The sequence below is a fragment of the Tupaia chinensis genome, unplaced genomic scaffold (genome assembly GCF_000334495.1).
Source record: "Tupaia chinensis unplaced genomic scaffold, TupChi_1.0 Scaffold000274_1, whole genome shotgun sequence".
Lineage (NCBI taxonomy): Eukaryota > Metazoa > Chordata > Mammalia > Scandentia > Tupaiidae > Tupaia > Tupaia belangeri.
Window position 1 is genome coordinate 2,728,391 of NW_006159756.1, and position 11,961 is coordinate 2,740,351.

Here is an 11,961-nt window from a genome sequence, read left to right on the forward strand (position 1 = left end):
GGGGCAGTGCAGGGCAAGGCAGGGTAGGGTAGGGCAGGGCAGGGCAGGGCAGGGCAGGGCAGGGCAGGACTGTGTAAGGCAGGGCAGGAGAAAGCAGAGCAGAGCAGGGCGAGCAGGGCGGGGCCAGGCCTGTCGGAAAGGAAAGCGTGTAGTGAACTGAGAGGGCGTGTGCTGCGAGGGCAGGTGCGCTCACCAGGGCGTGCAGGTCGTTGCGCAGCAGGGCCCGGTTGTGGTTGATCTCGCGCTGCAGGATGATGAGCAGGAAGAGCAGCCCCAGCAGGATGTAGCCCAGGTTGCTGAGGATGTTGTTGAAGGCGCTGGAAAAGGCAGTACAGGCGATGGCCCTGCCGTACACCCAAGCCTATCCCCCCCAGCAAAACTTCTGCCCCCGCCCCGCTCGCCACCCGCCCCACGCACGGCCCTCACCTGAGGTTGCCCAGTGGGTGGGCACAGAGGAAGTTGTAGTAGCAGATGTCCTGGTTCCCCGTGACATTCACGACCTGCAGTGGGGGGTGAGAGGGGCCGCTAATGCACCTGACTCAGCCAGAGGCCCACGCCGGCCCAGCCCATGTGGCAAAAGAGAGCAGGTGCTGCCCCAGCTGGCGTGTGTGCTACGGCACTCCAGGCACACTCTCCATTTGAAAGGGGCACCGTGGGACCGGCAGGTGGCACGGGGGCTAAGGGCGCTGGACTCCCACATGGCCGACTATGGTTCAGGTCCTGGACCTGGCGGCTTGTTTTCTCATTTCTCTCTCTCTCTGTCCCTCTCTGGTCAAATTGGAATGGACAAATACATAAAGTTAAATAAAAAATAATTCTTTTAAAAAACAAATAAATAAAAAGGGGCACCAGGGCAGCACAGTCACTGTCCCCTCCTTAGGTGGGGCTGAAAATCCCGTGGCATGACCATGACGTAAGTTCTTGCCCCACAATACAGAGAAACAGGAAGGGAAGCCACCCTTATAGATCCTGGGGCTTTCACTCCCAAGCCCCACCTCCACCCAGGACAGTGATATGAGGAACACGCCGCCCGATTTGCGGACGGAGAAACTGACGACGCCAGGGAGGTTAAGTGACTTGCCCAAGGGCATCACCTGGCCAGGCAGAGCTGGGGTTTGAACCCAGGCCCCCTGACTTCAGACCCGTGCTCCTTCCAGAGCCCCAGGGGGGCGGCCCTGCCCTCTCACCGTCTGGTAGGTGATCACCAGCTGCACCACGGGGAGCGCGTAGAACACCGCGATGGTGGCAATGTTCCTGGAGGGAGGGCGGCAGTGAGGCGGGGAGGCCCGAGGAGCCGCCATGCCGCCCAGGGCCACGGCCCCCAGCTCAGCCCCCTCACCAGAAGTAGATTTGGTACTTTTTCCGCAGCACGCGCTTGTCCTTCCGGGCCAGGTCAGCCACGTAGAGGTATTGCTGGGGAGAAGCCGAGTGAGCCCCACTTCCCCACCCAGGCTGGGAGGGCACAAGGGGGCCCTCCTCACACAGGCCAGAATTCAGGACTGCGGCCGGTTAGACCAGGAGGGCCTGGCCGAGCAGTGCGGAAGGGGCTGGAGGTGGAGTTCGTTTCCCTGAGTCCATCCTGCCCCCTCTGCGCTCGCTCCCTGGTTCCCTCGTAGACCTGCACACTGCAGCCTGAGCCCAGTGTCCCTTCCTCGGGAAGCCCAACCAGGGCCAGGCCCATAGGGTGTCAGACCTTGGTGCGAATGACATTCTTGTCTGAATCGATGTCGGTCAGCGTGTCGTAGTCATCCTCCTCCACGGAGCTCATGGAGTCCAGACGTGGCCGAGTGCCCGCTGAGTCTAAGGAGCGGTCTGGGCAGGGCAGGGACGGAGGAAGGAGGGGTTGTGTTGATGGGCCCGAAGTCCGAGGTCTGCCCCCCCGTTCAAGGCAATTGCCCAAATTACTAGGCACTGGGGAAGAGGAAAACAGTGGGCCAGGGGCTCAGAGCATGTGGGGTGAGCTCAGGCCCTGGGAGGGGAGTTGGGGTGCTCTAAGTCCTGGCAGGAAGCAAGGGGGGGGCTCTGCAAGGAGGTTACCCAACAGGACCCGGCCCAGCTTCACTCCACTCCTGGCTCCCCTCACTGAGCCGGGACTTCCCAGGCCAGGACACTGAGCAGACCCCACGCCCCAGACACAAGCAACAGGCCTGAACTCGGCAAGTCATGCTGATTAGACGGTGTGCAGCCCTGCGGGTTCTGAGAAGACACTGCTCGGCCCCCACTGGGTTAAAAGACCCAGCAGGCCTGGGGCGCGGGCAAGAGGCTCTGGCCAGCATGAGCATCTCTGCTTCATCTGGTGCCTTCAGAAGCTCCTCCCCGTGACCTCACCAGGCCAAAGTCTCCAGAGGCCAGAATGTGACACCCCTGCCTGTGAACCTGACCCCTGCAGGCCAGGGAGTGAGGGGCTGTCAGAGAAGACAGCAAACCAGAACATCTGGCCTGGGGGTGCTGAGAGGCCAACTGGCCGGCTTCAGGGGACCAGGGCCCGCCATCTCAGAAGACACAAGAGCTGGTGATTATTGGCATTAGACAGGAAAGCCATGCACAGAGCATCTTTGTGGCCCCAGAACCAGCAGGCTCCAGTCAACAGCCCTGGCAGGAGCTGATTGGCAGGGCAGCCCCACCCCCTCCCCACATCTACCCATGGCAATGCACAGCTGCCGCATCTGGCCAGAGGGGAGGCGCCGCTTGAACTGGTCGTGCCCTTTAAAGGAAAGGGAAAGTTACCGGGACGAGGCCAAGGAGGGAAGGATGACAGAGGAGAGGGACAGAACAGCAGCCCTTCCCTGGTCACAGCACCTGGCAGGAGGGGGAGCCGCCCACTTGCCATGTCACCGCCAGCACCGGCTCTCCCTGCCTGGCCCACTCACCCTGGTAACTGTAGGACAGGTCCCCGGAGCCTGCGCTGTTGACCAGACCACTGTCCACCGGACCATCGGTGGATCCGGAACCGTTCTCTGCAGGGAATGGGGAGCGCTGAGGCAGGGAGGAGGGACCTCAGGGAAGGGGCGCTGGGCCCGCTCTGGGCAGCTAGAGGCCATGGGCACCGGGAGGAAGCCAGCTGCCACTCTGCCACCTCACAGGTGGCTACCAGGGAGGCCAGGTCGTGAGTGGGTGAGCAGTCTCCAATACGTACCGAAAGAGCCATAGTTACAGCTCTCGTAAGAAAGCGAATCGGCCAGGACCCGAGGGTGACCTGCAACAAGAGGACAAGGTCTCCTTAGCCCTGGAGGCAGAGCGCCAGGGAGGCGGGAAGGACGACCCAGGCAGTCACGGAGAGGCCACGCAGCAACGAGGAATAAGCGCTGATCCAGGCAGCCATGCCTCCACACCTGCCCTGACCGCCCACAAGGGTCTCCACGGAAACGCCACCACCCTCTGTCCTCCACGCTGAGGAAGGTCACGGAACTGATACGGCCAGGTTACCAGCAGCAAGGACAGCAATACCTGGCCTGCCAGGGCCCCCCAAGACAGCCCCTATGCTCCACCCCGCCCCCGCTCTGGACGCCGGCTCCTCTGCCCGGAGCTTACCAAGGAGAGAAGCTGAGAGAGAAGGTCCCAAGCAGGAGGGAGGACAGAAGGAAAGCAAGGGGTGGAAGAATGGGAGAGAGAATGAGAGGTTAATCATCCCAGAAACCGTGGGCCGCGCTGCTAAAGCAGTCAGTGTAGCTAGACACGGGGCTGACAGCCAGCCTCTCGGGTGCACGCCACGTGGCCGGGCGCAATATCCCTGCGCCATTTCCATCCACAGAGTGGTCATCAAGAGTCCCCCGCCCTTCCTGCCCAACCCCGAGGGACCTATCCAGCACCTTCCCCTCCAATCCACTAAGCAAGCCCTGCCCTCCCTGCCCAGGGCCCTGGAGGTACCACTTTCAGGACAGGCTCGGTCCATGGCCACCAACAGGGTCTTCTTCTTCTGCCTGCAGGGACAGACCCGGAGCCCATGCAGATGGGGCAAGATGAGGATCCCTCTGTGTGGGGTGCCCCCCCACCCCACCCCACCCCGCCATCCTGTCTCCTATAACCCTACCCTCCACCCTCGATCCCAGGGTTCCTTCAGATGGGTATAAGGCAGGGTCACCATGCTCAGGAAAAAGGCTAAGGGAAAGGGTTGGTTTCCAGGAGGGGACTGTGACCATAGACCCTAACAAGGTCCTGCCTTCCTATCCCTGTGGGTGGTGGAGAAGCTGACCCTGGGCCGGCTCAGCTCCTGCCAGGCCATCTCCTCCCACAGCCCAGACCAGGGGAGGGCCCCGCAATTCCACACCTCCAGTTCTCCCAGCAGGCCAAGAGGATGGTCAGTAAGTAGAAGGAGAGGAATATACCCAGGCAAAAGAGCATCCCACCAACGTAGGCCTCGGCTGCAGGAAAGGAGAAGGCAAAGGGAGCACGTCGAAACCTTTCCACACGGCTCACCGAGGCGCCCAAGGGCCTTTGAGGTCTGGCCTCTCTGCCAGCCCCATCTCTCGGCCCCTCTCCTTCAGGTGTAATGCCCCAGCCGGCGCGGACACCTGCCGGTTCCCTGGGTCCGCTGGAGCTGACACGATCCTATTCTTACTCGCGGCGCTCCCTGTGGTGGGGCCTGCTCTTCCATTTCTCAAGAACTCCAGCTGGACTTAACCTTCCAGCACAGCTCAGGGACTCTGCCCTCTGGGAAGCCTTCTCCATTCTGTGCTCCCAGTGACCTGTCCTTTGCTTGTCACAGCTCCTGGGACCAGGCAGAGTGACAGCACCTGGCATGCAGGAGGTGCTCAGTCAATATCCGCTGACTAATCTATCCGGGAGCGGCATGTTCCCCTCCAACACAATCCCTAATTTCTATTGTACACCTTCAGGTTCATCAAGGACCCCATGTAATCGCTCCATAGATACCTTGTGAGCGCTGACCAGGGCTTTGTGCCGAACCTCACAACTCAGTGAGGTCGACTTTGTTACGTCTGATGGAGAACTCGGGAAACAAACTCATGAGCCTACACTGCCGGCCAGTGTCCGAGTGAACCTCTGACAACCCCTAGTCACGAACTCTCCAACCACATCGCGCCGGCCCCTTCCCGTCAGGAAGCCTGCTAGGAATACCCCCTCCTCCCCCACAGCCTGCCTGAGTAGTTCCTCATTGCCCTTCCGTTCAGAGAACACCCTCTGCCCTGCCTCTGAAAGAGGCCTGTCCATCCTCAGCCGCCCACACTCACATGTGACTGCTCGAGACACCAGCACTGACAGGGTTTTCTGGCGGTGCCCTTGATCAACCGGTTCATCTGGAAGGAAAAGGTCAAACGGCAAAGTAGTTGCAGGGAGTTTGGTGACAATTGGTGGGACCAGTCCTCGGAGTGTCTGGGGCCGAACCCCAAGTCCCATCAGGTACACTATCAGCCATGCAAGTTCTTCCTCCAGGGAACCACCGAGCACTGCCCACACCCAGCCAGCCTGTGGCACCAACTGTACCTTCCACAAAAGGGTAGAAAGGCAAAGAACCCCCGCAGGCCTGGTCTTCAGTCTTGACCACCACCACCACGTAGAAGCTGTTGCTGGGGAAGTCTTTGCGCTGCACGATGACGATGGAACGAAAGCAGCACCATCACTGTCACCATCACCACTACCCCTTTCTGAGTACTTATTTGGGGTCAGACATCATGCGAAACTCTTTGCATATGTTATTTTACTTAAATAAATTTATTTTATAAAACAAAAACTTGGGGCCAGCAGGTGGCATGGTGATTGGGGCGCTGGACTCCCACATGACCAACTACGGGTCAAGTCCCGGACCTGGCAGCTTGATTTTTCACTTTCCCTCTCTCTCTGGTCAAATTGAAAAATAATAATAATAGATAAATTTTTTTAAAATAAGGGATCAGAAGATGGCATAATGGTTATGTTGCTGGACTCCCACATAGTCGACTGAGGTTTGTGTCCCAGACTTGGTGGCTGAAAGCTCGCTTTCTAGTTAAGGATGTCGGACTACCACATGGTTGACTGCGGTTCGAATCCCTGACCTGGTTGCTTGCTTTATCACTTTCTCTCTTTGTAGCTCTCTGTTCAAATTGAAAATCAATAAATAAAGTTAAATAAAATCATTCTTTTTTTTTTTTTTGGAGAGGTTTTCGCTATAGGGCACGTGCGCTCACCAGACAGACAGAGACAGAGAGACAGAAAGCGAGAAATCATCCCCCAGGGGGGATGGCCACGCGGCAATCCCTTCTCCTTCATTCTCCTCTCAGGATCTTGGGCATGCGCACACACATGGTCGGCATGAGTTTTAAGTCACTGGGTCCGGGACGTGAACCACAGCCGACTACATGGGAGTCCAGCAACATAGCCATTATGCTGCTGGTCCCAATAAAGTAATTCTTAAAAAAAAAAAAAAGCTCACTTTCTGGGTCTCTGTCTCTCCAGTGAGTATACACATGCTATAGCAAAAAATTCTCTCTAAAATTAATTAATTAATTTTTTAAATTGCTATAGAGCATGTATCTCACTGGAGAGAGAAAGAAAGCAAGGAAAGAAAAGTGAGAAATCATCCCCCAGGCGGATGGCCACACTGCCATCCCTTCTTCTCCATTCTCCTCACAGGCTCTTGGGTACATACACGCACGCGCACACACACACACACACACACACACACACACACACCCAGAATGGTTCTAAGGCTGCTAGGTCTGGGATACGAAGCCTGCAGTCAGCTATGTGGGATCCAGTTGCCTTAACCATTCACCTTCTGGCTGGCCCAATATTTATAAGTATTTACAAATATTTATACAAGTATTTATATGGGGACCAGCAGTTAGCGTAATGGCTATGTCACTGGACTCCCATGTAGTCAACCGCGGTTCGAGTCCTGGACCTGGTGGCTTAAAACTCACGCCAGGCGCATGTGCGTGCGTGCCCAAGATCCCAAGAGGAGAATGGAGGAGAAGGGACTATGGTGTGGCCATCCCCCCTGGGGGATGATTTCTCACTTTCTGTCTCTCTGTCTCTCTCTCTGTCTGGCGAGCGCACGCACCCTATAGCAAAAAACTCTCCAAAAAAAAAAAAGTATTTATATGTATTTAAATACTGACAAATGTAAGTGTCCCAAAGGTCCTACAGTGAGTACTTTGTCATTCCTGTTGGACAGGCTCAGAGATGTTGGCTTAGGGTCCCGTTGCCAGTAGTGGCAGTCAGGATAATCGGACTCCGGAGCTCAAACCCTGAACCTATACCACAGCCAAGTGAGCAAATGTGTGGGTGCCCACCATCGCAGAGCCCACGGAACGGCCTCTTACAGGCTGGGCACTACCCAAGAGAAAAGTGGAGGTGCAATACTGCCCTGCCCAGTGCGTGACTCAGTGAGGGGAACACACTCATGTCTCCAGAACAGCCTTCGTCAAGGGGCGAGCCCAGCATCGGCCAGGGCCCAGGGGCCCCTCTTCTTTCCTGACTAGCATTGCAATGAATGAAGTAGGTGTGACAGCCAGAAAGGTACTCTGCTTTTTCCTGTTCAACCCTTAGCTGGACAGTGGGTCAGGGTCACAGGACTAGAGGACCAAGTTTGGTCTTTTTCCTTTCATTCTTTTGTTTTATTTTTATAAAGAATTACCTATTTAATTTTATTTATCTATTCATTTATTTCGATTTGACCAGAGAGAGAGAGAGAGAGAAAGCAAGTTACCAAGTCCAGGACTCAAACTGTGGTTGGCCATGTGGGAGTGTCCAGCACCTTAACAACCACACCAGCTTCTGGTCCCTCTTTTTTTCTTTTTTTTAATTGCCAGACTACCTATGCTTTCTCCAGAGAGAAAGAGAAAGCACTCCTCTCTCCAGTGAGGTGTGATCACACTAGAATCCCTTCTCCTCCATTTCTCCATCCTGTCGGGATTTAGGGCACATATATACATGTGCCTGGCATGGTTTACAAGGTGCCGAAGCCAGGATTTGAACGCAGCTCCCCTAAACCACCAGACCATGGGGTCAGCCTCAAGTCTCAGTCTTATGTAGGGTAGGAATGGGAAGAGGAAAAAGAACAAGGGTTTGGAAAGTTGCCCCGCTTATCCGCTGGCCATGTCTCCCACAGAGCTATGCACATGGCCTACCTGCACGGTGATGGCCGCTTTCTTGGTCATGGTCTGGTACATGCCAATGAAGGCTACGTTGTTGTCCAGGTCATAGACGGGACACTACAGAGGGAAGAGGGATGGGCAGATGGAGGGGGTCATGGGTCCAACCCCTCCCGTGAGCATCCCTGCCCTCGCTGGCGGGGTATACAGGGGCAGGTCACTTACCAGGACGTCCTGGATGGAGATGACGGAGCAGGGGAAGGCCTTGCTGGAGGTCACCTTGACGATCACGGAGTCCACTCCCTCAGGGAACTCGTACTTGAAGTACTGAGGGCGCAGGAAGGGCAGGGAGTGCGTCTTATGTGGACACTCTCCTTGTCCCCCTCGACAGGAACAGTCTTCCCTAAGTGAGGGCCCAGGTCCCCCCAGGGCTGGGCAGGGACAGCCTGCGAAGGACCCTGACCCAACAGCATCGTCTTCTGTACACCATTCCCTTTGACCTCAGCAGGGCCCTCAAGACAGGGCCGAAGAGGTGGAGCAGCAGAGGCAGTCGGACCCCGGGCCTCTACCCTGTCTCTCGCTGTCTGTCCTTCACCACCTCAGGGCTAGGACCCCTGTCTCCAGAGAGCCCCTCCTCGGAGAAAACAACCAACTCGCAAGGCCCAGCAAAGAGCACCAACCACACCTCTCGGAGCTCCGTGGACATTTCTCCTCTTGAGGGCGGGGATCTTACCTGGGGCTGGGCTGCTGTGGTGTTGAAGCTAAACTGCTCCCCGGTCCTGCGGGACAGACAAGAGGCCTCGGCGGTCACTCCCGGAGTTTGGGAAGGAGGTCAGTTCCCGGAGTCCCTCCTGCTCAACTCCGCAGACCTGAGCACAAAGTCATCCATGCGGCTGACTCGAAGCTGATAGGTGGTGTTGACCAGTGACAGGGTGGACACGTCCACGTAGAAGAACTGGACCTCAGACTCGTTCTTGGTGGGGGGCTGGCACAGGGTCCGTTCCACCTTTTGGTAGAGGTACTTGCGCTGATAGCTACGGCCCAGAGCACAGAGTCAGGACACGGCGGCTGTCCTGGCCAGACTTCCAGAGAGACCCCAGCTGCTCCGCCCTGGTCTCCACCTCCCGACCCTTGGCTAACAGGTTGCAGGCTGGCAGATTTGGCCCTAGAGCCACTGACCAGCCTCACCCACGAGAGAATGGGGAGGAGGAACAGGAGCTCCTGGGTGAGGCTCTGGGCAAGGCCTGCCCTTGGCCGCCCCCCTCCCAGACTTCCGGGTCCTACTCACAGCCCTCGCAGGATTAGGGGCACCTGGAAGGACACCACAGCCTCCTTCTGGCGGACCACAAACAGCAAAGGCGCCCCCTTCTGCTTGTTCAGGACGTTCACAGACACACGCACGCCCTCAGTCTGCAGAATGACACAGAAATGTCCCTAAGTCAACCTCTGCCATCCAGAGCAGGGGGCTCCAGAGACTGGGAGCCCTGCCCTCCCCCATGCCCACTACACTGTTCCCTTTCTTTTTTCTTTCTCTTCCTTCCTTTCTTCTTTCCTTTCTTCCTTTTTTCCTTCCTTCTTTCCTCTCTCCCTCCCTCCCCCTCTCTCTTTTTTTTTTCTTTTTTTTTGAGAGGTTTTTGCTATAAGGCGTGTGCGCTCACCAGATAGACAGAGAGAGACATAGAGACAGAAAGCGAGAAATCACCCCCCGGGGGGATGGTCACGCCACAATCCCTTCTCCTCCATTCTCCTCTCGGGACCTTGGGCACGCATGCACACGCGCCCAGCGTGAATTCTAAGCCACCGGGTCCGGGATGCGAACCGCGGTCGACTATGTGGGAATCCAGCGACATAGCCATTACACTAACTGCTGGTTTCCTCTCTTTCCTTCTTTTTGAAGAAAGTTTTGCTATACGGTATGTGTGCTCACTGGAGACAGAGAAAAACAGAGAGACAGAAGGTGAGAAATCGCCCCTCAGGGGAGATGGCCACACCGCAATCCCTTCTCCAATCTCCTCTTGGGATTTTGGGCACACACGCACCCAGCATGAGTTTTAAGTCAACTGGGTCTGGGACTCGAACCATGGTCAACAAAATGGGAGTCCAGTGATATGAACGCTACCCCAACTGCTGGTCCTTGCATTCTTTCTTCATCCTGGCCAGCCAGAATTACAGGCCACCTACCCTCTTTCTGCAGAACCACCCCTGACCTCTGGCAGGGCCTGTGCTGAGAGGAAAGGCTTTTGGGAGAGACCAGCTCCTACGGCAGAACCCAAGCAACCACAGGGTCTAACACCCTAGCAGGAAATACGAGACCTCGGGAGTCTCCAGGATACCCCATGCCCGTCTACCCAGGTCTGCACACATATGTGCATGTACACACACACTCCGGGCACATATGCAAACACTGGAGAGCAAGACACGCTCTTGCTCTTCAACCACCTTCCCTGTGAGCCAGAAACCAGCAGGCAGCTCCGGATCAACTAATCTAGGGGCCCAGCCCAGAAGGCTGGAGTAGGGGAGGAAGAAGGGGCTGGGAGAGGGTAGGAGGTGGAAGCCACGCTATAGCACTTGCTCTGAACAAGGGACAGGGCTGTGGAGAAGTCACTTCACATCTCTGCACCTCGATTTCCCCACTGGTAAACACATTCTCACCCTTGGAGCTGCAGAGGAAAGTATGTAGGACAATGGGAGCTTAAGGAAAGAAAAAGAAGTAAGTACATTCTGGGAATGCTTGTTACTGGGCTCAAGCCTTAGGGCAGCATTTCCCAAAGGGGCAGTGCCCCAGCTCTCAGGGTGACCCCCAAATATGGGAAAAAAGGAAGAAAGGAATCGAGTAGGAGATCAAACTTCAGAGAACCGGGCTTTGAAGGCAGCTCCTGGCCCACCAAAGAAACCACAGCCTTTCCATCCTGAAAAAAGATCAGACTCCCCGCTCTCAGCTCCACTGCTTCCCAGTAAAACCAGTCATGCAGAGAAAGAGGGGCCTCGGCATGAGACCACACCACCAGGGCGGAAGTGTCCTGATCTCAGCTCTCATGGGGTCTAGACTTCCCAGGGACTCATGGCTGGGGAAGAAACGAGTGAGGCAAACTCTGTCTCTTCCCACCCAACTTGCAGCTGCTCCTATCTCCCCACTCTCAGCGATCTTCCCGCCCTCAATCCCCAAGGCCCACTGGCTTTCTGAGGCTGGAAGAAGGCTGGGAAGGCCTGTCTTCATCTCCCTGGGGAGTCCCCGCTGTAACATGCCCAGGCAGAGCCTTGCAGTTCTGGGTCCATCTCATTCCCTTGGGGTGTTCTGGGTAAGCCCGCTTCTTGCACCCAGACCCTACAGAACTGTCCAAATCTGGAGTTTAGACCAAGCTTCAGACCACACCGGGAAAGGGAGGGATGGAAGCAGGATGGGAATGAGACAACTTTAAAAACCGTCCAGCTGGCGCTTCAAGGAAACACGGGGGCAAAGGCACGGGACTGGTCTGGGACTGGTTTGTCAAGGCACCCCGAGCGCTTCTGGGAAGCGGGGCGGCTGTTGAGCAGCCTCCTCCGGGTGCAGGGAGTTGGCAGGAGGGCCCGGCCTCCTCCGCCTGCTCGCCCAGTCCCGGCCGCCCCCACCCTGCCCCAGCCCTCACCCGGTTGCGGGTCACAGTGTGGTTGAAGGTGTAGATGTTGACCAGCTCGCTGTTGACCTCGTCCACGTAGGTCCGCTCAAACTCGGCGTCTTTCTGTGAGACATTCTTGGGCCCCAGAACCCCGAGATGGCTCTGGACCGAGGCCACCAAGAGCACCAGGAAGGGCAAGCCCGGAGCGAACATGGCCTCGGCAGGACGGCAGAGGCAGCGGTAGCGCTGGGGCCGGCGGCGGCGACAGGCGACAGGACACCTCCGGGACGGGTTGCGGCTACAGCCGCAGGTTCCCGCACCTCACCCGGGGCAGA

The 11,961-nt window shown here is 56.9% G+C and overlaps 1 protein-coding gene across 6 annotated transcripts in view; it reads right to left on the reverse strand.

Annotated features, from left to right (window-relative positions):
* SIDT2 (SID1 transmembrane family member 2) overlaps window positions 1–11,955 on the reverse strand; it is an 18,896-nt gene extending 6,941 nt beyond the window's left edge. For 3 of the 6 annotated variants that reach the window (XR_001370468.2, XR_334748.3, XM_006149978.3), the window contains exons 1-19: window positions 11,657–11,955; window positions 9,319–9,440; window positions 8,900–9,064; window positions 8,764–8,809; window positions 8,256–8,357; window positions 8,067–8,150; window positions 5,443–5,542; window positions 5,190–5,255; window positions 4,268–4,361; window positions 3,868–3,920; window positions 3,532–3,543; window positions 3,137–3,196; window positions 2,871–2,957; window positions 2,642–2,704; window positions 1,694–1,812; window positions 1,340–1,413; window positions 1,188–1,254; window positions 427–500; window positions 194–317 (exon numbers count right to left, since the gene is read on the reverse strand). Coding sequence is in view for 4 of the 6 variants with exons in the window: in XM_006149978.3 (XP_006150040.1) it covers window positions 194–317; window positions 427–500; window positions 1,188–1,254; window positions 1,340–1,413; window positions 1,694–1,812; window positions 2,642–2,704; window positions 2,871–2,957; window positions 3,137–3,196; window positions 3,532–3,543; window positions 3,868–3,920; window positions 4,268–4,361; window positions 5,190–5,255; window positions 5,443–5,542; window positions 8,067–8,150; window positions 8,256–8,357; window positions 8,764–8,809; window positions 8,900–9,064; window positions 9,319–9,440; window positions 11,657–11,839 (1,695 nt within the window). In the remaining 2 variants the exon portion in view is untranslated. The remainder of the gene's footprint in view (window positions 1–193; window positions 318–426; window positions 501–1,187; window positions 1,255–1,339; window positions 1,414–1,693; window positions 1,813–2,641; window positions 2,705–2,870; window positions 2,958–3,136; window positions 3,197–3,531; window positions 3,544–3,867; window positions 3,921–4,267; window positions 4,362–5,189; window positions 5,256–5,442; window positions 5,543–8,066; window positions 8,151–8,255; window positions 8,358–8,763; window positions 8,810–8,899; window positions 9,065–9,318; window positions 9,441–11,656) is intronic. The other 3 variants (XM_006149979.3, XM_006149980.3, XM_006149981.3) reach the window with 3 other exon arrangements.
* Window positions 11,956–11,961: the final 6 nt, after the last annotated feature.